At 37.0% G+C, this 19,847-nt stretch overlaps 1 protein-coding gene across 8 annotated transcripts in view; it reads left to right on the top strand.

Annotated features, from left to right (window-relative positions):
* The window catches only part of Ptprd (protein tyrosine phosphatase, receptor type, D), a 515,048-nt gene that overhangs the window by 476,681 nt on the left and 18,520 nt on the right, over positions 1 to 19,847 (top strand). For all 8 annotated transcript variants that reach the window (XR_001175444.1, XM_013026394.1, XM_013026400.1 and 5 more), the window contains 4 exons: positions 14,132 to 14,417; positions 14,831 to 15,009; positions 15,841 to 15,967; positions 17,644 to 17,769. Coding sequence is in view for 7 of the 8 variants with exons in the window: in XM_013026394.1 (XP_012881848.1) it covers positions 14,132 to 14,417; positions 14,831 to 15,009; positions 15,841 to 15,967; positions 17,644 to 17,769 (718 nt within the window). In the remaining variant the exon portion in view is untranslated. The remainder of the gene's footprint in view (positions 1 to 14,131; positions 14,418 to 14,830; positions 15,010 to 15,840; positions 15,968 to 17,643; positions 17,770 to 19,847) is intronic.

Here is a 19,847-nt window from a genome sequence, read left to right as displayed (position 1 = left end):
CTTCCCAAGGAGAAAACTTACTTCAAAACAATATCTCTCCCTTTCCTATAGGAGAAACAGCTCTCAGCATCAGTGGTAGGAGAGTGAGCAAAAGAATCAGTGTATCCCCAGAAAAACTTCACCTTCCAGAAAATTATTACCTCCAGGGGAAAATGATCCTACAACGTGGTGGGATGTCAATTATGGAAGGCATTTCTGATCCTGTGTGCTATAAAGTCCATGTCAAAGAGAGATTTGTGACTTAATCTATCAAAAACAGATTAAATGCCCTGTCGACTACTCAAATACAGTAATTTGTAACTTGCTTTAATAAAAGGATACATTTTAATATGCCACTCATCATCTATATATTTTAGTGCTCATGAGTATTTCCATATAATATTTTAAACTATAAACTAACGCTATAATTTCTTTTGACCTATGTTGCAGCTAGACATATTGCTTGATCACAGCTCTCAATGAAGCATTTTGTGCTCGCATTTTAGTTAATTGGTTATTTTTTCCTGCCTGTGTTTACATGTAATATACTCCACACAGGAAAGAAATCAGTCTACATGTAGCCCAGTCTGGTAGAGAGCAATTAGGTTCTATCAGAACAAACAGCTGTCAATAATGAGTTCTGAATTAAAATTACCAGCAAAGAAAGGAATCTCAACATCTGCAGGAAATATGGAAATATTTTTATAACCTAATCGCTGAGATCTGCATACGGATATCACTGAGATTTCCTAGATGTACCTGGAATACTATTTTGAAATATCCCTAGATAGAGAGAACACTGAAACTCATTGCATAAATAGATGACATTTTTAAATGCCTTTGAACAGTGTGTGTTTTGATTTTATATAATCAGCAAGAACACATTTTATTTCAAACTATTTTGCTGTGCCTCTTGTTCATAATAAGAAGCTTAAAATACTTCTGCTATCTATGTTTTGTGCCTTTCCAGTCAGGGTTCTATTGCATGGATATTTTTCTTTCTGCACTTTTGGGTCTCATTACACAGTCCTATTTGCTTACATCTAGGGTTGTTCCTTATGAAGAAAACTTGCAAGGTGGGGTTCTGGCACTGGTGTTTTATCACAAAATAATTCCATGAAAATATCTAGAGAGAAAAATATTTGGTGCTTAGACAAAAAAAAATGAAAGTAGTTCTCTTTCTACAAAGGTCTTTTTTTTTTTTTTTTTGGTTGATCATGTGGCTTGAACTCAGGGTCCAAGCACTGTCCCTGAGCTCTTTAGCTCAAGGCTACTACTCTACCATTTAGAATCACAACTCTAGTTCCAGTTTTGTGGTGGGTAATTGGAGATAAGAGTCTCAGAGACTTTTCTATCCAGGCTGACTTTGAACTGGGACCCTCAGATCTCAGCCCCTTGATTAACTAGCATTACGGGCATCAGCCACAAGTGCCTGTCCATGAAGTTTTAAGATCACACACACAAAAAATCTCTACAAGAATATGTGTGTTGCTTATAATTGATGCATTGATTTATTTTTATTTACTTGTAAAATATTAGAGTTTGTCTGTATCCATGTTACCTAAGTGTAGCCTGGGACCAGCGGCATCAGGTTACTTTGGATTTTTCTGGAAATTCATAATTTTGGGCAGTACCCAATACTACTGCATCTGGAAATCAATAGTGTCAGATTTTGTACAGACCACTTGAATATATTCTGCACAAATGCCTGGTAGTGTAGTACATGGTAATTGATATAGAGAGCAGACTCTCATTTTGAACTTATTGAATTGAATTATTGAACATTAAATTTCATCTCTTTGATGTGACAGCCCCATAACTGCTTTTCATCTTCCCTGCCTATACTCTCTACTCCTATCCTCAAACATGACCAATATGTCATTTTCGATGCACTTGACACTAGTTTTCATTAAGTGCTCATCACATATGCATGCCACACTTTCTGAAAGTCATCCATAGACCAAAACACTTTACAAGGACAGAGCAGACATAAATGTAACTCCCTAATACATGGCTAGGTGCATGGAGACCATTTGGGCATTGTTTCAAAAGCCTCTTATTTCATTTGCCTTTGAATAAATAGGGCAGGATATCGAATGTTGTATGAGTACCAAGCAGTTTTAAGCACAGCATTTCTCCTTCAAACCAATATGCTTGGATCCTTTGCTAATAGAACGGTGGAACAAGGGCTTTTATACTCGAAATGAAAATCGCTGTCCCTACTCAGTGAAAATTCCCATTGATGGAAACCATCTAAATAACTAAAAACAGTTACATTTTCTTTCTTTTTTTCTTTTTCTTTTTTCTTGGTCGTGGGGCTTGAACTCTGGGCCTGAGACTAGCGCTCTACCACTTGAGCCACAGTGCCACTTCCAGTTTTCTGGTGGTTTATTAGAGATAAGAGTCTCATGGATTTTCCTGCTCCAGCTGGCTTTGAACTGCAACCTTAGATATCAGTGTCCTGAATAGCTAGGATTACAGGTATGAGCCACCAGCGCCCGGCCACATTTTCTTTTAATCAAATTTTTTAACCTGCATAGATCTCAGTTTCTTCTTTCCAAACTACTCACAAGTGCCAGGTGCTGGTGCCTCACTCCTGTAATCCTAGCTACTCAGGAGGCTGAGATCTGAGGATTGTGGTTTAAAGTCAGCTTGGGTAGGAAAGTCTATGAGACTCTAATCTCTAATTAACTACCAAAAAAAGCCAGAAGTAGAACTCTGGCGCAAGTGGTAGACTGTTAGCCTTGAGCAAAATGAAGTTCAGGGACAATGCCCATGCCTTGAGTTCAAGCCCTGGACCAGCAAGAAAAAAGCAAAGAAAGAAAACAAACAAAAAAATCAACTGACCCAAAAATGTTAGAAGAGGCACTAAGAATAGTACCAATTAATAAGCATAGGAATGCCAAATTTTAAGAAGCCATATCAGACTTACAAAGAAATGAGTACAAAGTCTTCTGGGTCTCATAAGGTGATATGAACAGAGGAAGCAAGTTCTGACTGACAAAACATTCCTTGACCGTATTGAGACCTCAATCCTGTCTTAGTAAAGCTTGTGAGAGTCAATAGATCAAACAAAGCAAATAGATTAAACAAATGTATTACTGCTATGTAATTTTAATTTAGAGCTTTCAAAGTGACTGGTCTATTATATTTGTTAATTTTTGTTTGGTCTGGTCTCTTGTTTGTTTTGGCGAGGCAGGGTCTTGCTATGAACACAAGTTGGCCTCAAACCTGGCCTTATCTTGCTTTTTTTTCTTTCTTTTTTGTCAGTTGTGGGACTTGAACTCTGGGCTGGGTGCTGTCCCTGAGCTTTTCAGCTAAAAGCTAGCACTCTACCACTTGAGCCATAACACCACTTCCAGCTTTTTTGTGCTTATATGGTACTGAAGAATCGAACCTGGGAATTCATGCATGCTAGGCAAGCACTCTACCACTAGGCCACATTCTCAGCCCAGGCCTTAGCTTTCTTAATGCTGAGATTACAAGCCTGTACCACTATGCCCCAAATACGTTTTAATGAAGGAAATAACATTTTTTAAAACAAAACTCAAACTTTAAACCCAAAACTTATCTTTTAGGGAAAACATTGAATAGCTTTGCAAAAAATAATCAACGTTGCTACATTTTGAATTTTTCCAAATGTCTTCCAGTGGCTCTTATATTTGACTCTTCTTAACCTGAATCATGATTACAGCACTTATATTTATATTTATATTATTTATCTGATGAGCCTTTTGTGGGGACTGAGCATGTTGCACTAATTGTAATCTATGTGATTATTATGTCTATCAAATTGAGCAGTCTATAACCTGTGCAGCTTTATGTGACAAGCCTGTAAATGATAATATCTTCTTTCCAACCTAGAAAAATGTATATCATTCTGGACAACATTCAGAGTATGGACTGAACTGATAGGGCCATTTGCAAAGAAAACCCTAGTGGAAATGCTGTAGTTTCTTATTCTGCAATAACAATATTCAATTGACCTCTATTCAGATTTGTCAACCTCCAATTACCATAGCCAGCTGAGTCTGTTCCTATGCATACCTAATGCTTCCCCCACCCTTCGATAAAATGAGACCTGCAATGGCATACTCAGATTATTTTTTATATAAACATAGTAGCCCTCTTATTTATCTTGAGCATCACATTTTAAGAATGGGGGGGTGGGTTTGATACATAATGTTGGGCAACAGCCAAGATCATGCAGAAATCTTTGGAGGATTTGTGTTTAAGTATGAATTCTTGAGAAAAAAGAATCAAATGAGTCCCAAGTGGATTTTTTTAATAGATGCATTCCTTTCACAATATTACCCTTTACCAATAATGGACAAAAATGACCTGGGGGAATACGGTCTATGTATATTGACCTTTGACCATATTCTCAAACAGGAGCCTTATAAAGCCAGTCAGGAGGTCTCTAAATCTCCTTTTGATTCTGAACGCTTTCCACCCAAGCATCTAGTGCACTTTACTAATCTAGGTTGATCTAAGGTGACCCCAGAAGCTCTGGGATATCTCAGCCAACCTCCTGCTTGTTCTAAATCTTTGCCAAGCATTCTCCTCTCCATGAGTGTTATAACTCCTACATTCCGAAACTCCTTAAAATCCAGAGGTGTAAGGCAAGAACAAATCTGGACAGCAAGGAGCTGACAATATTACCATTTTCTGAGAATCTTCTCTGGGCAAAGGCTGGGTCACTGAATGTGAACAACCTCTTTGGAGCTTCTTCATTGATCTCTTTAATTGTGATTTCTTAATTTTTTATTATTATTATTTTATTAGCCATGGGCTTGAATTCAGGGCTTGGGCTCTGTCCCTGAGCATTTTTACTAAAGGCTAGTGTTCTACCACTTTGAGCCACAAAACCACTTCTGGTATTCCAGTTAATTGGAGATAAGTGTTTCATGTGCTTTCCTGCCTGGGCTGGAATGGCTCACAGGGTAGAGCGCTTGCCTTGAGCTGACGAGTGCAGGGACAGCACACAAGCCCTGAGTTCAAGCCCCACAATTGACAAAAAAAAATTAAAAAAAAAACAAACACAACAGTTGTTCATTCACATCACTCCATCACCAGTTCTTTCTCACAGAAGTAGCAGAATCTATGTATCTTTGCAGATCATGTGCTGAATATAGGTTCTTAGAGAAATACATGACTTGTGTGGACTTCTAAAAATATATGCATACATATTCTGAGACATATATAGGTGAATTTAACAAGGCCTTAGAAACTTCTTGGTGGGGAGCCAATATACCCTCATTCTTTTTAACTGTTACACAATACTGGTTATATAGGCAGATCACAGTTTCACAATTTACTTCATCATAATGATTGTTTTATCTAGTTAATTGTCTATTTGACAAAATACTATCTGTATGCATATTTCTGTTCTATAGAATATTACATAATAAGCCAGGCGCCAGTGGCTCATGCCTGTAATCTAGCTACTCAGGAAGCTGAGATCTGAGGATTGTGATTCAAAGCCAGCCCAGGCAGGAAAGTCTGTGAAACTCTTATCTCCAGTAAACCACTAGAAAACTGGAAGTGGCACTGTAGCTCAAATGGTAGAGCACTTACCTTGAGCTGAAGAGCTGAGGGACAGCGCCCAGGCCCAGAGTTCAAGCCCCACAACCAAAAAAAAATTTTTCATAATAATTTTTCAATACATATTTCCTCCTTCACATAATGGACTATTTCCAGTAAACCTCTTCATACTCCATTACAGAAAGGGAACATAGTGTGTTAAGAAATACGTACATCTAAATTTTTAATGATCACCACAAACTGTCCTCCAAAATGATAATATTGTGTAAGCAGATGTTTGTTTAATAGAATGGGTAAATTATGAATTTCTACAATCTTATCTCCAAATGTCTGACTTTTATTTCATATTACATGTAAATGAATTCTAGAAGGCGCACACTTATGTCCAAAATCGCTACTATTTCACCAGTCAATCTAGATAAAAGAAATGCTAGAAAATACCAAAAGGTCAATAGATCAGTCCTAAATAATCATGAGATGGCCAGCATGGCAGCATATTAAGTCAAATGTTGATTTTCAATGAAGAATAAAAGTCTCAAAACAGCAGCCTTGTTAGAGACACTCACAATTTTATTAAGGTGGTCAGTAGATTAATCCTATAAACCCTGGTCATAAAATTCAAATGGTTTGCACAGATTCCCTTTGACATATATTTGCAGTTCATAAATGCCACTTTTAGAGCTGAAGTATACCATCCGATCAAATTCAAAGTTGATGCATGTATGAAATACTCCCAGTGATTTGGGGTCCATATTTTACTGTCTGCGTCCAACTCAACAATCTATGAAATTTCCTAATTCTATTGTCCTTCTTTGTCAGATCATTAAAGTATCAGTGAAGGGTCAATATTAAACTTCCCCTTAAACTAATCAGAAAAGCCAGCTCTGCACACATCTCCAGGATGATTTTAGTACCAAAGATTTCCCTATGCCTCTCTTTTTTTTTCTTTTTGCACATTACTACTGTAGTATATCATGGGACATTAAGCATATTTCAACTCATGGGACTAACTCAATCATGTTTTTAGAAATTGAAAACAAATGTTGTAACTGAACAAATGATAATATTGAAGTAATAACAATTTCCTAGTAGGCGTACTTGTTTAATGGGTTGCATATCTTGTAGCCTGTAAACACTTCAGTACCTATCATTCACTGAAATTGTGTGTGGTTTTTAAAAGCTCAAGTTTAGCAGTAATTGGGTTTGCTGCAGAAGTCACCAAAAATATAGTTCATTTGTGTTCTGATTCTCATTAGTCAAATCATTATCCTCATTGCAAGATAACGTAGAACGTTGATTTTTTTTCAACTTTGGGGATAACATGGACCAATATAATGTGTGATTTAAAAGTGCTGTCTCCTCTCTTTTGCTGGAATTTTCTGTACCATTATAAATGTACTGAATTGTGCTGGCCTCAGTCTGAAGCATAGGGTTGTGCACTCCTTTTTTTGAAAGATATTTAGAAAAATCTGTCTCAGTGCTTGGCAACTACTCCGACAGAAAACAGATAAAAATGAGGGTGGTTTATCAGTCTTGCTGTTCTTATCATGTTTCAGGTTGAAGGCTGTTGAAATGAAGAAAAACAAACAGCACTAAATAGGGTTCCGTCATTATCACTGCTCGGGGGAGCTGAGGTTTTTAGGATCAAAGAAAAATGCATTTGCTTTCAGAACTACAATCCTTCATTTTGAGAGGTACATTGTGCTCAGATACTGATGGGTAAAAACAGAGAGTAAATTAGAGAAGGAAATAAAATATGTGCTGCTCTGGGAACTTAGAAATTCAAACAAAAGTAGGCCGGCATACTTTTTAAGAAGCTCTGAATTTTCAATAACATTCTCTTCTTAAGAAATAAAAATGGTGCCTAAGGATTGTGACTTCTGATCAAATGGACCAGAGCATAAGCAAAGTTGTTTCCATCTCATCAAATTATAAGAAGTGCCAGGTGCCAGTGGCTTATGCCTGTAATCCTAGTTACTCAGGATGCTGAGATCTGAGGATCAAGGTTCAAAGCCAGCCCAGGCAGGAAAGTCCATGAGACTCATCTCCAATTAACCACCACAAAATCAGAAGTGGTGCTGTGGCTCAAGTGGTAGAGCACTCACCTTGAGCTGAAGAACTTGGGGACAGCACCCAGGCCCAGAATTCAGGCCCTATGATCAACCAAAACAAAACAAAAAATTATAAGAAGTTCCTTTGTCTTTTGAAACATATATGAAAGGAATATTCCAGGACCAGAGGCTTTGGAGGATGTTCATGTATGTCTTGTAGATCCAAAGCCTAGGGTTTTTTTTTTTTTAATGTAGTTTTTGGTTTTGCAACTCAAGTTGAGCACCATTACTTTTATCTGGCACGAGTTCCGTGCCAGAAAATAGAGACAAGGAAGTTTCTGCCCTTTACTTCAATCTAATTTTTAACTAGCTTATGGGTAGTGAGCAAAAATAAAACATAAAGACAAGCAGTTTTTTTTTGGTTGGTCATGGGGCTTGAACTCTGGGCTTGGGCGCTGTCCCTGCACTCTTCAGCTCAAGGCGAGCACTGTACCACTTGAGCTACAGTGCCACTTCGGGTTTTCTAGTGGTTTATTGGAGATAAGAGACTCACGGACTTTCCTGCCCACGCTGGCTTTGAACCGGGATCCTCAGATCTCAGCTTTCTGAGTAGCTAGGATTACAGGCGTGAGCCACCAGTGCCTGGCTAAGAGAGGCAGTTTTTAAAGCCTGGTACATATTGTCATCGAAATCCTTGGAAGAACAAACAATAGGAGAGTCTCCTTCAAGGGTGAAAGCAGTTGAGGTGAATGTTAAGGAAAAAAAGATTAGACTGCATTTGATCTTAAGCTTCACCCCAATGGAACTATTTTCTGTGCAGTTAAGCAGGGGGCTAGTACTTCTATGGATAAATTTTAAGGAGAGAAAGACAATTTCATTCATTACAAGTCATTTAAATACTTCCACAAAGGTGTTCTTCTAGCATCCTTCACATTTACCTCCCAGAAATGGCTGCAAATTACATGCTTATTCATGTGATTATTAGATGCATAATTCTTCCAGTAAAGTACCATGTTTGTTTTGGCCACTTCTTCAATGTACTAGAGCATGGTATGCAATCAGCAAATAGACGTAGAAAAATATCTCACATAATATTATAAAAACGTATCCAACAATTGTGGGAAAATGAAGTAATAAATAGGCACTTTACTAACTTATCCTTAGGTAGTTCAAAAGACAAATTAGGATAGTCAGTATATGCTGATATGTAAAAACCAACTCAAAAGGAAGGTTAGTATCACATTTGCTAGTCTCCTTGGTAAATATTCCCAATCATGGGTGATATCACAGGTCATTAGGGAGAGATGCTCATAGTACATAATTATATATGATCTCCACATCAAGAATGTAACACAAAATTGTTATCATTGTTATCACATTTATTTAATAAAAGGTACATTTTAATTTGCTTTTGCCATCTCCAACACATCAGTGGTGGAGAATCAAATGAAATTATAGAAGTTGAATGCATAGAAATTTAAGATATCTCACTGTACAATGCAAGGCAAAACCAGGGCAATATGATTCTTTCTTCTTTTTCCCTTTAGGTATCAAGGAGAGAGATGAGAGTAAGAGGAAGTAAGATTATTTAAAATGTAGGTCTCCATTTGTACTCCAAGAAAAAGTCATCTTTTTCAAAAGCATGTGTTTGGAATGTCACTAATGAATCAGAAAGAGAATGAAAGATGGAAAGTTGGGGGTCTTATCTATATTTGAAAGATTGGCAGCAGAGTGTAAGCAGAGACACACATGAACAATGTAGAACGGCAGGTAGATAATGAGCACAAGGATCAATTTTTTAAAAATACATGCTGTGATGATTGATTATCAACTTGATTGGGTTGCGAGAGATAGCAAAGCACACCACTAGGTGTTTCTGTGGGCCCAGAGAGGATGATTAACTATATACAGAAAGCCCAAATGCAGCAGGCATGGAGAAAAAGGAGGAAAGGTCTCTCTCTCCCTCCCTGCCTAGCTCCCCTGTGTTTCTCCTTCCCTCCCTCCCCCATACTCTGCTCTGCTATGTTCCACCATGCCTTCCACATCCTGATAGAATGGAAAATGTGAACCAAATCTCAGCCTTCTTCCTCTTAGGTTATTTTCGCAAGTATTTCATCACAGTGACATAAACCAAACACACATACTGAACCATGGTTTAAAGGGGTGCCAGTGGATCTGTGGAGATGACATGTAGAGTTTATCTTCGTTGCTTCATTTCTAACATAATAGGAATTCTACACTCAGAATCTATAGAACCATGACACGATCGATTCTTTTTAGTGGGTTTCACGTACCACATATTTGGGATTTTTTTTTTTTTGCTTAGGATTGGTTTTAAAGTCTCCTCCCTTCATACAGTCATGCACAAGAGGACATCTAATGTTTCTTATACTTCCCCCTTCCAGAACAAGAAAGAAGGACTCTTTGCCTTATGGTTAGTCAAATGGAGCTACAAGTATGTTCCAGAGCAGTGGACTAGAACAAGTTCATCATATCTGGACATTCCTGCAGTCCCAAATGGCAGAAAGCCTAATAATACTATGGAAGGTCATGTTAAAGTGAGGTGTCTCAGAACCTGCATTTCACTTCAGGAAAAACCTAAATTTTATATACACAAGAAGAGAAAGGAGACCAGCATTTCCTGAATACCACCTGGGCAACAAGCACTCTGGTAGAAAGGCTCTTGACTGCCAGTTTGTTCCCCATGATAATGTGAAAGTTGCTTGAATGAAAGCTATTATTTGTTGATTGGAAAACGGGGAAAGTAGGTTGAATGAGGTAGAGTAAATCAGGATTTTAAAAGCCAAATCTCAAATGAACCATAAGTGACTTCATCATTGTTTTCCAAGTAATGCCAGCTGCTTGTGGTTAACATCAGAGCTAGTTTTGAAAAATGGAGTTCATACCTACAAAATGTGACTACCTCTTTCTTCATTTTTGCAGAAACCTTGATATCTTCAACTCAACCTTAAGATTTACTAGATAATTAAACTCCCTAATCAACTAGAGTTAATTGTTATCAGATTTAATAGGAAAAAAAGGTTAAGTAACTTTCTCAAGGTCACCTTAAATCCAAGAAAATCCTCTTCACCCTAGAGAAGAGACAACAGATCAATTCCAAGGGCCAGCTCCTTCCCCTCTTGGAGAGGAATGGAAAGAGTGGGGGATAAACAATGGAAAGAAGGGGCAAAATAAGTGTTTTGTGCTTTGTGTGGGGAAAATAGGTATTGTTCAAGTCTTAGCCTCTCTTGTTTTGCCTCTTTTCTTCCCTCAGGCTTGGGTACATATTTGAATTGTGTTCCTCCTTCATTGTTTGAGGATATATACTGTTAATATAAAAAAGCAATATGGTTTATAGTTGGAGTTATTTATACCTATTTTTCAAGATTCTGAGGGAGATGCCACACTATACCATGCATCAAGCAGACATTTGAATGGTCCCAGATGCATGGTTTAGGAAAATACTCCTGCTATTACCTAGAATTGACTTGATATGTAGCCTTGCATGATTCTTATGGTGTGATATCCATTCAGAAGGGCAGCATGTAGTATCTAAATAGGTGTCATGCCCCATTAAAATGAAGACGATTTAGAAAGACAACATAGAAAAAATGAAAAGTTGTTATTCATAATCTTAGAACTTGCCAAAATGGAATTTGAAAGGATCCCAGAAAAGTGAATTAATCTTATTTGGATTATTTTGACTGCAGTCTAGCTGCATATCAGAACAAGACACAGAAACTACTTCAAGTTTTTTTTTTTCATGGCAAATACTTAGATTTCCCCTGCATAGTCCAAAGCTATGTCAAATTTAGGATTACATTCACAAACTAAGGATTCCTTACTCCTACAAATGATTAACTTATCTAGGTGGGTTGAATATTGTATAATACCTCTTGCCAATCACTAATTCATCCCACAACCATTAGTGAATGTTTACACTTAGTGTGAAGGCTTTTATCCAGTTTCTACTGCCAAGAAGTACAGTTGTTCATACGTGATTAGCATGAATGATTAGTTCATGAGTGATTAGTTTTTCTAGGGTTATAGGGTAAAGGTGTTTGCTGTAAAAAGAATCTGGAGAAGCAGGTGAATAGCCCAACTGGAAGAGTGAAGATGGAAAATGACAGAGTAATTGACCATCTAGCAAGCGGAATAAAGGAATATTAAAGTAATAAAGGACTGGATTTGGTAAAAGATGTGAAAGAAAGCCTCATGGCTCCTTTGGAACCCTGGGTTTACTGGGCTTTGTATTCAGCATCCATCGGTTTTCTTACTGGTTTTGTGCTGAGGGAGATGTACCCAGAAGGCTGTTTCAAATACCTCAAAAGTCATATCAGTTTGCAGATTTAAACCTTAAATGGAGCCTTAGTATCCAGGAGGCCTTTGGCATAAGACATAAAGCCCTAAGCAGTTTTAAAATAGTGCTTATAGCCACTGCTCATATCTATAAACCACAAGTCACTTTATGAAGGCTGAATTTTATTTACAGTGTTCAGTAATTAAATAAATATTGTTTTATTTTAACAGATGTTCTCACACTACCTTTCAAGTAGGTGTCATCAGAGAAATTCCCATTTCATTTGAGACAAGTACCCTGGTGCACTCATTTTAGAGTGCTGGTGTTTTTCTTGCACAGGTACTCTTCCAGGCCTATGAAAAATTATACCCATGAAAATTACACCTGTAAAAAAATGCATCTCCCAGAGCCAGAAGTACAATTACAAAATCATAACTTCATTTTGGTTTTATGAACATCCTACATTCTCCATCCTTCAATTCCAAAACCAACACATCAATTGATTTCTTGTATTAAACAGTTATGTAGAGTATTACATCATTTGTTAGACTCTCAGATCTTTAAAAGTAAGATTAAAGTCATCTTTATTGAGGTCGCCTATTTCACTTAGCAAAGTATTTGATTGTTTATTGGCTGAAGAGTAAGATCGTCTTGTGGTTGGTCAGACTAATTAATGAGCACAGAGATATACAGTGATTTGTAGAGAATGAAGGTGGACCCCTGCGATTTGGTATCTAAGGTGGTGATATGTACCTGTCCCTGTGGATTACATGGTTACCCGACTGGTAAATAGGTATTAAAAAAGAAAAGTGTTTTGGACTGAACCATTCTTGAAACATAAACCTTTCAGCCTGAAAAAAAATGGGTAAGTAGAAACATATAAGGCTTACTTTTAGATTGTCAGTGCACAGATGTGTTGTTTTCTTGGTATCCTTTTTAACCCTAGAGGATATTTCAGTGTTTCTAGCACCTGATTCTAATCCAGTTCACTAAATTAGATTGTCTCCTTGGAACACCAAGATCTTGTCTAGCCATTGTTCTTTGTTGACTCATCTCCTCTTCTTAGAATTTGTTTCTACCAACTGGAAAATGACCCATATGTCTCCAAATAATGGATTTTGAAAAATGCCTTGAAGCTTTTTTAGTAACAGAGACTGAGACCTCCTTTTTGCTCTACACAAAATACCTAAATTTCACCTGGAATTTCCTTTCTGCTTGGAAAAGAAAGGGAATAAATTCAAGAATTACCCTATGCTGATTGCTTTTTCTTAAGAATTCCTTTAAGAATATGCAGAACTTTTGAAAATTTGTATCAACATTTTAATGTTGTAATTATAAATATCCCATGAGGCTGCCTTTAGAACTGTTTAGTGAGTTTTAGAATATGAAATGTTTTCACTTGAAAGATCTACTAGATTGCTTGTCTTTATTATTATAATAAATTAAACTAAAATATGCTGCGGTTTGGCATAATTGTCAAATTGTCTTAGATATTGACCAATCCTTTAAAAAATTAGTTTCTGAGTATAAAAGCCTAAATGCATTTTTCATGATGCTTTCAAAATAATATCAATTTTATAACATGATTAAGAATCATAGTAGTTATAGATTTAATATTTCTACTTTATGAAGTAAAACTCATTTTACTATTTTTTCTGTACATTCTGAAAATGGTGCCTTAAAAATATGATTTGACTAGGCTTGAGCTTGACTTATGCCTATAATCCTAGCTACTCAGGAGGCTGAGATCTAAAAGTCCCAGAAGCTAAACATGACAGGAAAGTCCCTGAGATTCTTATCTCAAGTTAACCAACCAAAAGCTGGAAGTGGATGTGGCTCAAGTGGTAGAATGGTTTAGCACCTAGGTCCTGAATTTAAGTTTAAGTCCCAGAAAGAGAGAGAGAGACAGAGAGGGAAAGCGCGCATGCACACACACACACACACACACACACACACACACACACACACACACACACAAAACACCTGTTTTCACTTGTGTAGGCAAAAATCAAGCTGAAGATGTAGATTAGTGAAATTAGTGATAGAGTACTTACTCAGCATGTGCAAGGTCCTGAGTCAGATTACTTTCAGCATTGCAAGAAAATAAAATCTTATGTGAGTGATGAACAATCATCACAATACCTTTATAAATAGAATAAATTGGTATATAAACTCGTTAATAAGAAATAAAACTTGTAGTACCTACTGATGTCTTCATAATATTACATGGGCTTTTTCTTTTCTGTTTCCCCTACAGTGCGGGAGTTGGCCGGACTGGTTGTTTCATCGTAATAGATGCCATGTTAGAAAGAATAAAGCATGAAAAAACTGTAGATATTTATGGCCATGTAACCTTAATGAGAGCCCAGAGGAATTACATGGTTCAAACAGAAGACCAGTACATCTTTATCCATGATGCACTGTTAGAAGCAGTGACTTGTGGAAATACCGAAGTGCCAGCTAGAAATTTGTATGCCTACATTCAGAAGCTGACACAAATAGAAACAGGGGAGAATGTCACAGGAATGGAGCTTGAATTTAAGGTATGGCATTGGATGAAATCTAGATACTCAGGAGCTGAATGTATCATTCTGGGACTGCCTGAGTAGTGGCTTTGCTTTCCTAAAACTTTGAAATACAAGTTTCATAATCAGACCATCTTTTCAAATACCTGATTATAAAACTTGCTTCTTCTGTTGCCAACTCTATCCTTGCTTTTTTTGAACAATGCCTTGGGCCCTTTTGTGTCCTAATTTAAATTGAGAGGTCATACTTTCAGAACATAATATTTTAAAACTCAATAAACTCTATGAATACTTAGAAGGAAAAATCAATGCAGTTTGAATACTTTAAAATAAAAGGTTTATATCTTTAAAAAAAGATATGTGGGTATATTGCATTCAAGCCATTGGCTAAAATTATCTTTGTCAAATTATTCTTTTCTTGTTTTCAACAGCGTCTAGCCAGCTCAAAAGCTCACACCTCAAGATTCATCAGTGCCAATCTTCCATGTAATAAATTCAAAAATCGCCTTGTTAATATTATGCCATATGAATCCACAAGGGTATGCCTACAGCCTATCCGAGGAGTAGAAGGATCTGATTACATCAATGCCAGTTTTATTGATGGATACAGGTATTTAGTCTTGCTTTCTTGACAGTCCAAAGCCTTGGTATTTGCATGTGCCCTAGTTTCATAACCAGAAAATTTCATTTCAATTCAAAGCCATTTTGTTTCTGTCTAGGTCAGCATTCAGTCCCTTGGTATTTTTATATATTTTTTATTTTGGATAGGAGTAAGATACACTAGTTACGGAGATTTTTACATCACCTACAGTCTTATTTCTGGTCACCAAGCCCCAGTGGCTCATGTCTGTAATCCTAGCTGCTCAAGAGGCTGAGATCTGAAGATCAAGTTCAAAGACAATCCATAGATTCTTACCTCCAATTAACCACCCAAAACTAGAAGCAAGTGTGTCTCACATAGTAAGATACCAGCATACACACACACACACACACACACACACACATCAGAACCAATGTTCATTTTGAAGGAGTTAATAAAAAAGCTATTTCATACCATATTTCATAAATCTAATATTTTTATGAGCATAATTTCTAGAAAATTAAGCCATAAACTGCTTATGTGATTTGTATGACCCATGAACTTGAGTTATACATGAAATTGAGTTATTAGTGTTGTACTAAAATTTAGTAATGAAAGAGACATTACAATAATATAATGTAATAATTACATTAACAATATTATGTAACAATATTTATTTTGAAAAGTGTTCTAATGTATTAAATGCTCTTATTTGGTTATGTAATCTTAATGGGAGCTTCCTTCAGGTGCAATTAATAATGCTTATTTTTCTATTGCCAGGTTCGATTTTGACATATCAAATGGGGGCTCTTGCATGTCCTCAAAATTTTTAACGTACTTTTTCCATTCTCTGTAATTCAGACAACAGAAGGCCTACATTGCTACCCAAGGACCCTTGGCAGAAACCACTGAAGACTTTTGGCGGATGCTCTGGGAACACAACTCCACCATCGTCGTGATGCTAACCAAGCTGCGTGAAATGGGCAGAGTAAGTGTATCTGCTCATAAGATGTGTGAGCACTGAAAGAAACAGGTTTTTGATTTTCATAATTCAAGTTTTCTTGAGATACAGAGTGCTCCCACATGGTCTTGACCATTCATAATTGAATGGTTTCTAATTTGCAAAGTCACATCAAGTTCTTTCCGTTGAGAATAGTTTTGGCCATTTTTCTGTCCAAAGAAACACAATACTAGAGAAAGTGGGTCAGCAGGTGTTTATTTGGCTTTCTTAACATATTCTTGTTTCCTTTTTTTCTGGGTAGGCTAGCGTTCATTGAGTCCATGTGCTGTCATTTCTCTGTCTGAAAGAACTTAGTTCTTTTCCTTTCCTGAGGGAAATTTTCACTTCCCTACCTCTCAGGTCCATTGAATAATGTGTTGGAAATTCACATAGTTTTTCAAAGAATATAATCTTGTAATCATAGATCTTCTTTAGGAATATTTTTCGGTCCTGGTCCTGGTGCTTGAACTCAGGGCCTCAGTGCTATTTCTGAGCTCTTTCTTTTTTTTTTCTTAAGGCTATCTATCACTCTGACACATGAGCCACAGCTCTACTTTCAGCTTTTTTTTTTTTTTTGGTGCTTAATTAGAGACAAGAGTCTCATGGACTTTTCTTGTCTGGCTGGCTTTGAACAGAGATCCTTAGATTTAATTCTCCTATTAAGCTAGAGTTATAGTCGTCGGTCATTAGTACCCAGTGACTTTAAAAATATGCTTCACAAAATGAATGTTACTGAAATATTCGTGAAGTAGTAGATTAGAGCTACCAATGGACCTACCACTTAAATTCAATACAAACAAAATTTTGTAAACATTTCCTGGAGTTATATTTTTCTTCTCTTTTGTGAAAATTGATATAGGGATAACTAAGCTGCAACTGTTACAACAATATTGTTAAAAAAGAATATTGTACTAGGGAGGCTGGGAACGTGACTCAGTGATAGAATCCTTGCCTTGCATGCATGAGGCTCTGGGTTCAATTCCTCAGCACCACATAAGCAAAAAAAGCCGGAAGTGGAGCTGTGGCTCAAGTGGTAGAGCATAAGCCTTCAGCTGAAGAACTGATGGACAGCACACAGGCCCAGAGTTCAGGCCCCACCATGGACCAAAAAAAAAAAAATATTGGACTAGGAAAGTAACTATTGTAACTTGGCAGCTAATTCTCTGTAGGGATTACTTAAGTCACTAAACCTGCTTGGATTCCAATCTCCTCAATCTACAAATGAGACTGGATTAATTCTGAGATTTCTTTCTGCATTCTTTTTACATTGATGTTTCTCTTCATTCCAAACCACAATGTTACAAGCCTGCTTTATTGGTGCATTATAGAACTTAAATGGTCAGCCTTTCCCAAGGACTAATGTAATTCTGTGAATAACTCTAAAAACATAAAAACATCCACCCTATTAAAGTATTCACTTCAACTGATGTTTATCAAGTAGCTACTACATGCCAGGTTCTGTGCTGGATACCATGAGCAAACATTAAACTCCAAGGCTACCTCAGCCTCAGGAAATTTAGGGTTTCAAAGAAAAAGTGACTCACATGCAGTTGGAATTACCTTGAATCGTACTGTTTTATCAGTGAGAGAAAGAATTTAGATAGATGATGAACAAAATCTTATGTGTACATTATGTAGTTTATCATTAATCTCTTTTTTTTTAGGAGAAATGTCACCAATACTGGCCAGCTGAGCGTTCGGCGAGATATCAGTATTTTGTTGTAGATCCTATGGCTGAATATAACATGCCACAATATATCCTAAGGGAATTCAAGGTCACAGATGCCAGGGTAAGTTGGCACAATCTTCAGCTCTTAATCATTAGCTAAATTAGTTTAAAATATACTTTGCTGGGAAAGGCATTTGCCAAGTGACCATACTCCCAAAGAGAAAAGAAATCACCCATTTTGGATGACATTATTTTAAAAATATAAGAACAAATTTCCTCTGTCTGGCAAGCCTGCTCAGAAACCCAGATTTGGCTTCTATTCAAACGTAACATCTGGCAGTGCAACTTTGGGGATGTATTGGTGAGTGTTTGTGCTGGGAAGCATTTATGTGATTGGTTGGCTATGCTTACATTCACCTTCTCAGCTCAGTTTTTTTTGGAGGTCTTTTTTTTCCTTCATTACTTGAGGCTGTAAATATGTTGTTGGTTTGCAAAGCCCTTTAGGTCATGTGGGCTTAGAGGTTAATTTGGTATGATTTTAAAACTGCATAGCAAATGGCATTCCTTACAAGAATCTGACAAGCTTTGCACATTCTAATTTGATTCCTGGCATAGTTTATTCCTCCTTGTGCTAATGTGTCTGTCTATGAGAGCGGTGCACCCATGACCCCAGCTGGCTAATTTTCATTCTGTGTTGCTTATCAAGATTGCCAAGCCCAAGGTTCAGCCCTGATGTAAGATGTTCTATGCATACACTTTAATATCTTTGCCTTTGGCAACTCTCAGACAGTAATGACAAACACATCTTAGGGACAACTGGATTACATCAAAGTCCTGCTTTACTTTGAGAACTGTCACAGTGGGTGGGTTGAATAAAACTTGAAGGTAGAGCCATGGGCTGTATCCATTGTTTTTGCTGGAAAGTAGCTTTCTCTAAACTCATGTTTGTACATTTTCTGCTAATCCCCAAAGCCTGACTCTGACTATTGACTTAAAGAGAGAGAGAAAGTGGTTAATGAAAGCCTTGGCCCAGGTGACAAGCCTGTTAATCCTTGAAAGTCTAAAATATTAACTACCCTAAAGGTGACTGCACTCAAGATAGCCATTAAGTTCCTAGGTCTCATTTTTTAGTTTTCCAAGCAAGCATGCCTTAGTTATCTGCCCTCTTATTTTTGTTTTGGTTCTTTTGAATTTGTTTTTGTTCTTTAAAATATCCTTTCAGCATTTGAAGTTAAGTATGTGAATTCAACTTTTAAGTGTCCTGGAAATAAACTCAACAAGTATTTCTGATAACAGAGACTTAAAGACAAACTCTACCAGTGTAGGATATCACCTTTACGACACCCAATATTACCAAATTAAAACTGACCATAATAAGCCAAAAGCTGAAACTTATTCACATTATATATATATTTTTTTTTAAATTTCCCCATGCTTATATCATTTTCTTAGCTACCACAAGCACCTACTGTTTGTGTTCCTGCTGTGCTTCTAATCTAGTCTCCTTGGTTTAGAAAGCAACTTGGCACTGGAGACTTCAGTGTTCTTAAACAAATAACCTGTAAATGAAGTCAGGCAGTCATCTCTCCTCTAAAAAGTAGAGTGTGAACACTTGACCTCTTCTTGTGACTAAAAGTAAGATTTCAGAAATGGAATCTCCAGGACTTTTGGATTGAACCAATCTTCATTACCTAGCCTTTGGCTCTCTTTTCTGTGCTTTCCAAACCTTTTCCAGGAGTCAAGGAAAGTAAATCATGCTTCCATAGTAACCATCCAGAAGTTGATTTTAGGGACAGTTATTTCTGTACCCCTGTTTGTCAAAAAAAATGGTGTGATCTTCCTATTTTATCTCCATCCCTAAATGATGTTAGTCTGGAATCTACCTTGAGACCCTGAGAGACACTAGGCTAGTTGATAAATGCTAATCTTAAACTGAGCCCACCTATCTTCTTAATGTTAGTGGTTGAGACAGATTGAGTCTCAGACCATGACGTTGGGAATTTGCATGCCTGTCTCTAAAAAAGATATTGAAAGAGAAAGGATGTTAACAAGGGTGGGGAAAAAAAGGATGATTCCTCTAGCGAAAGAAGCAGTTTGGCTGTCCCTTTTCTCTGTTTGTCAAAGGAGAAATTAGGTGGGCACTGTTGTTATCTCTGATTTTGGAAAGAAAAGGTCCCTTTAGCTCTTCCTGTGTTTCAA

Source organism: Dipodomys ordii, unplaced genomic scaffold (assembly GCF_000151885.1).
Source record: "Dipodomys ordii isolate 6190 unplaced genomic scaffold, Dord_2.0 Scaffold93, whole genome shotgun sequence".
Classification (NCBI taxonomy): Eukaryota; Metazoa; Chordata; class Mammalia; order Rodentia; family Heteromyidae; genus Dipodomys; species Dipodomys ordii.
Note: the sequence above shows the minus strand (reverse complement) of the source record. Positions and strands in the feature narration are given on the sequence as shown.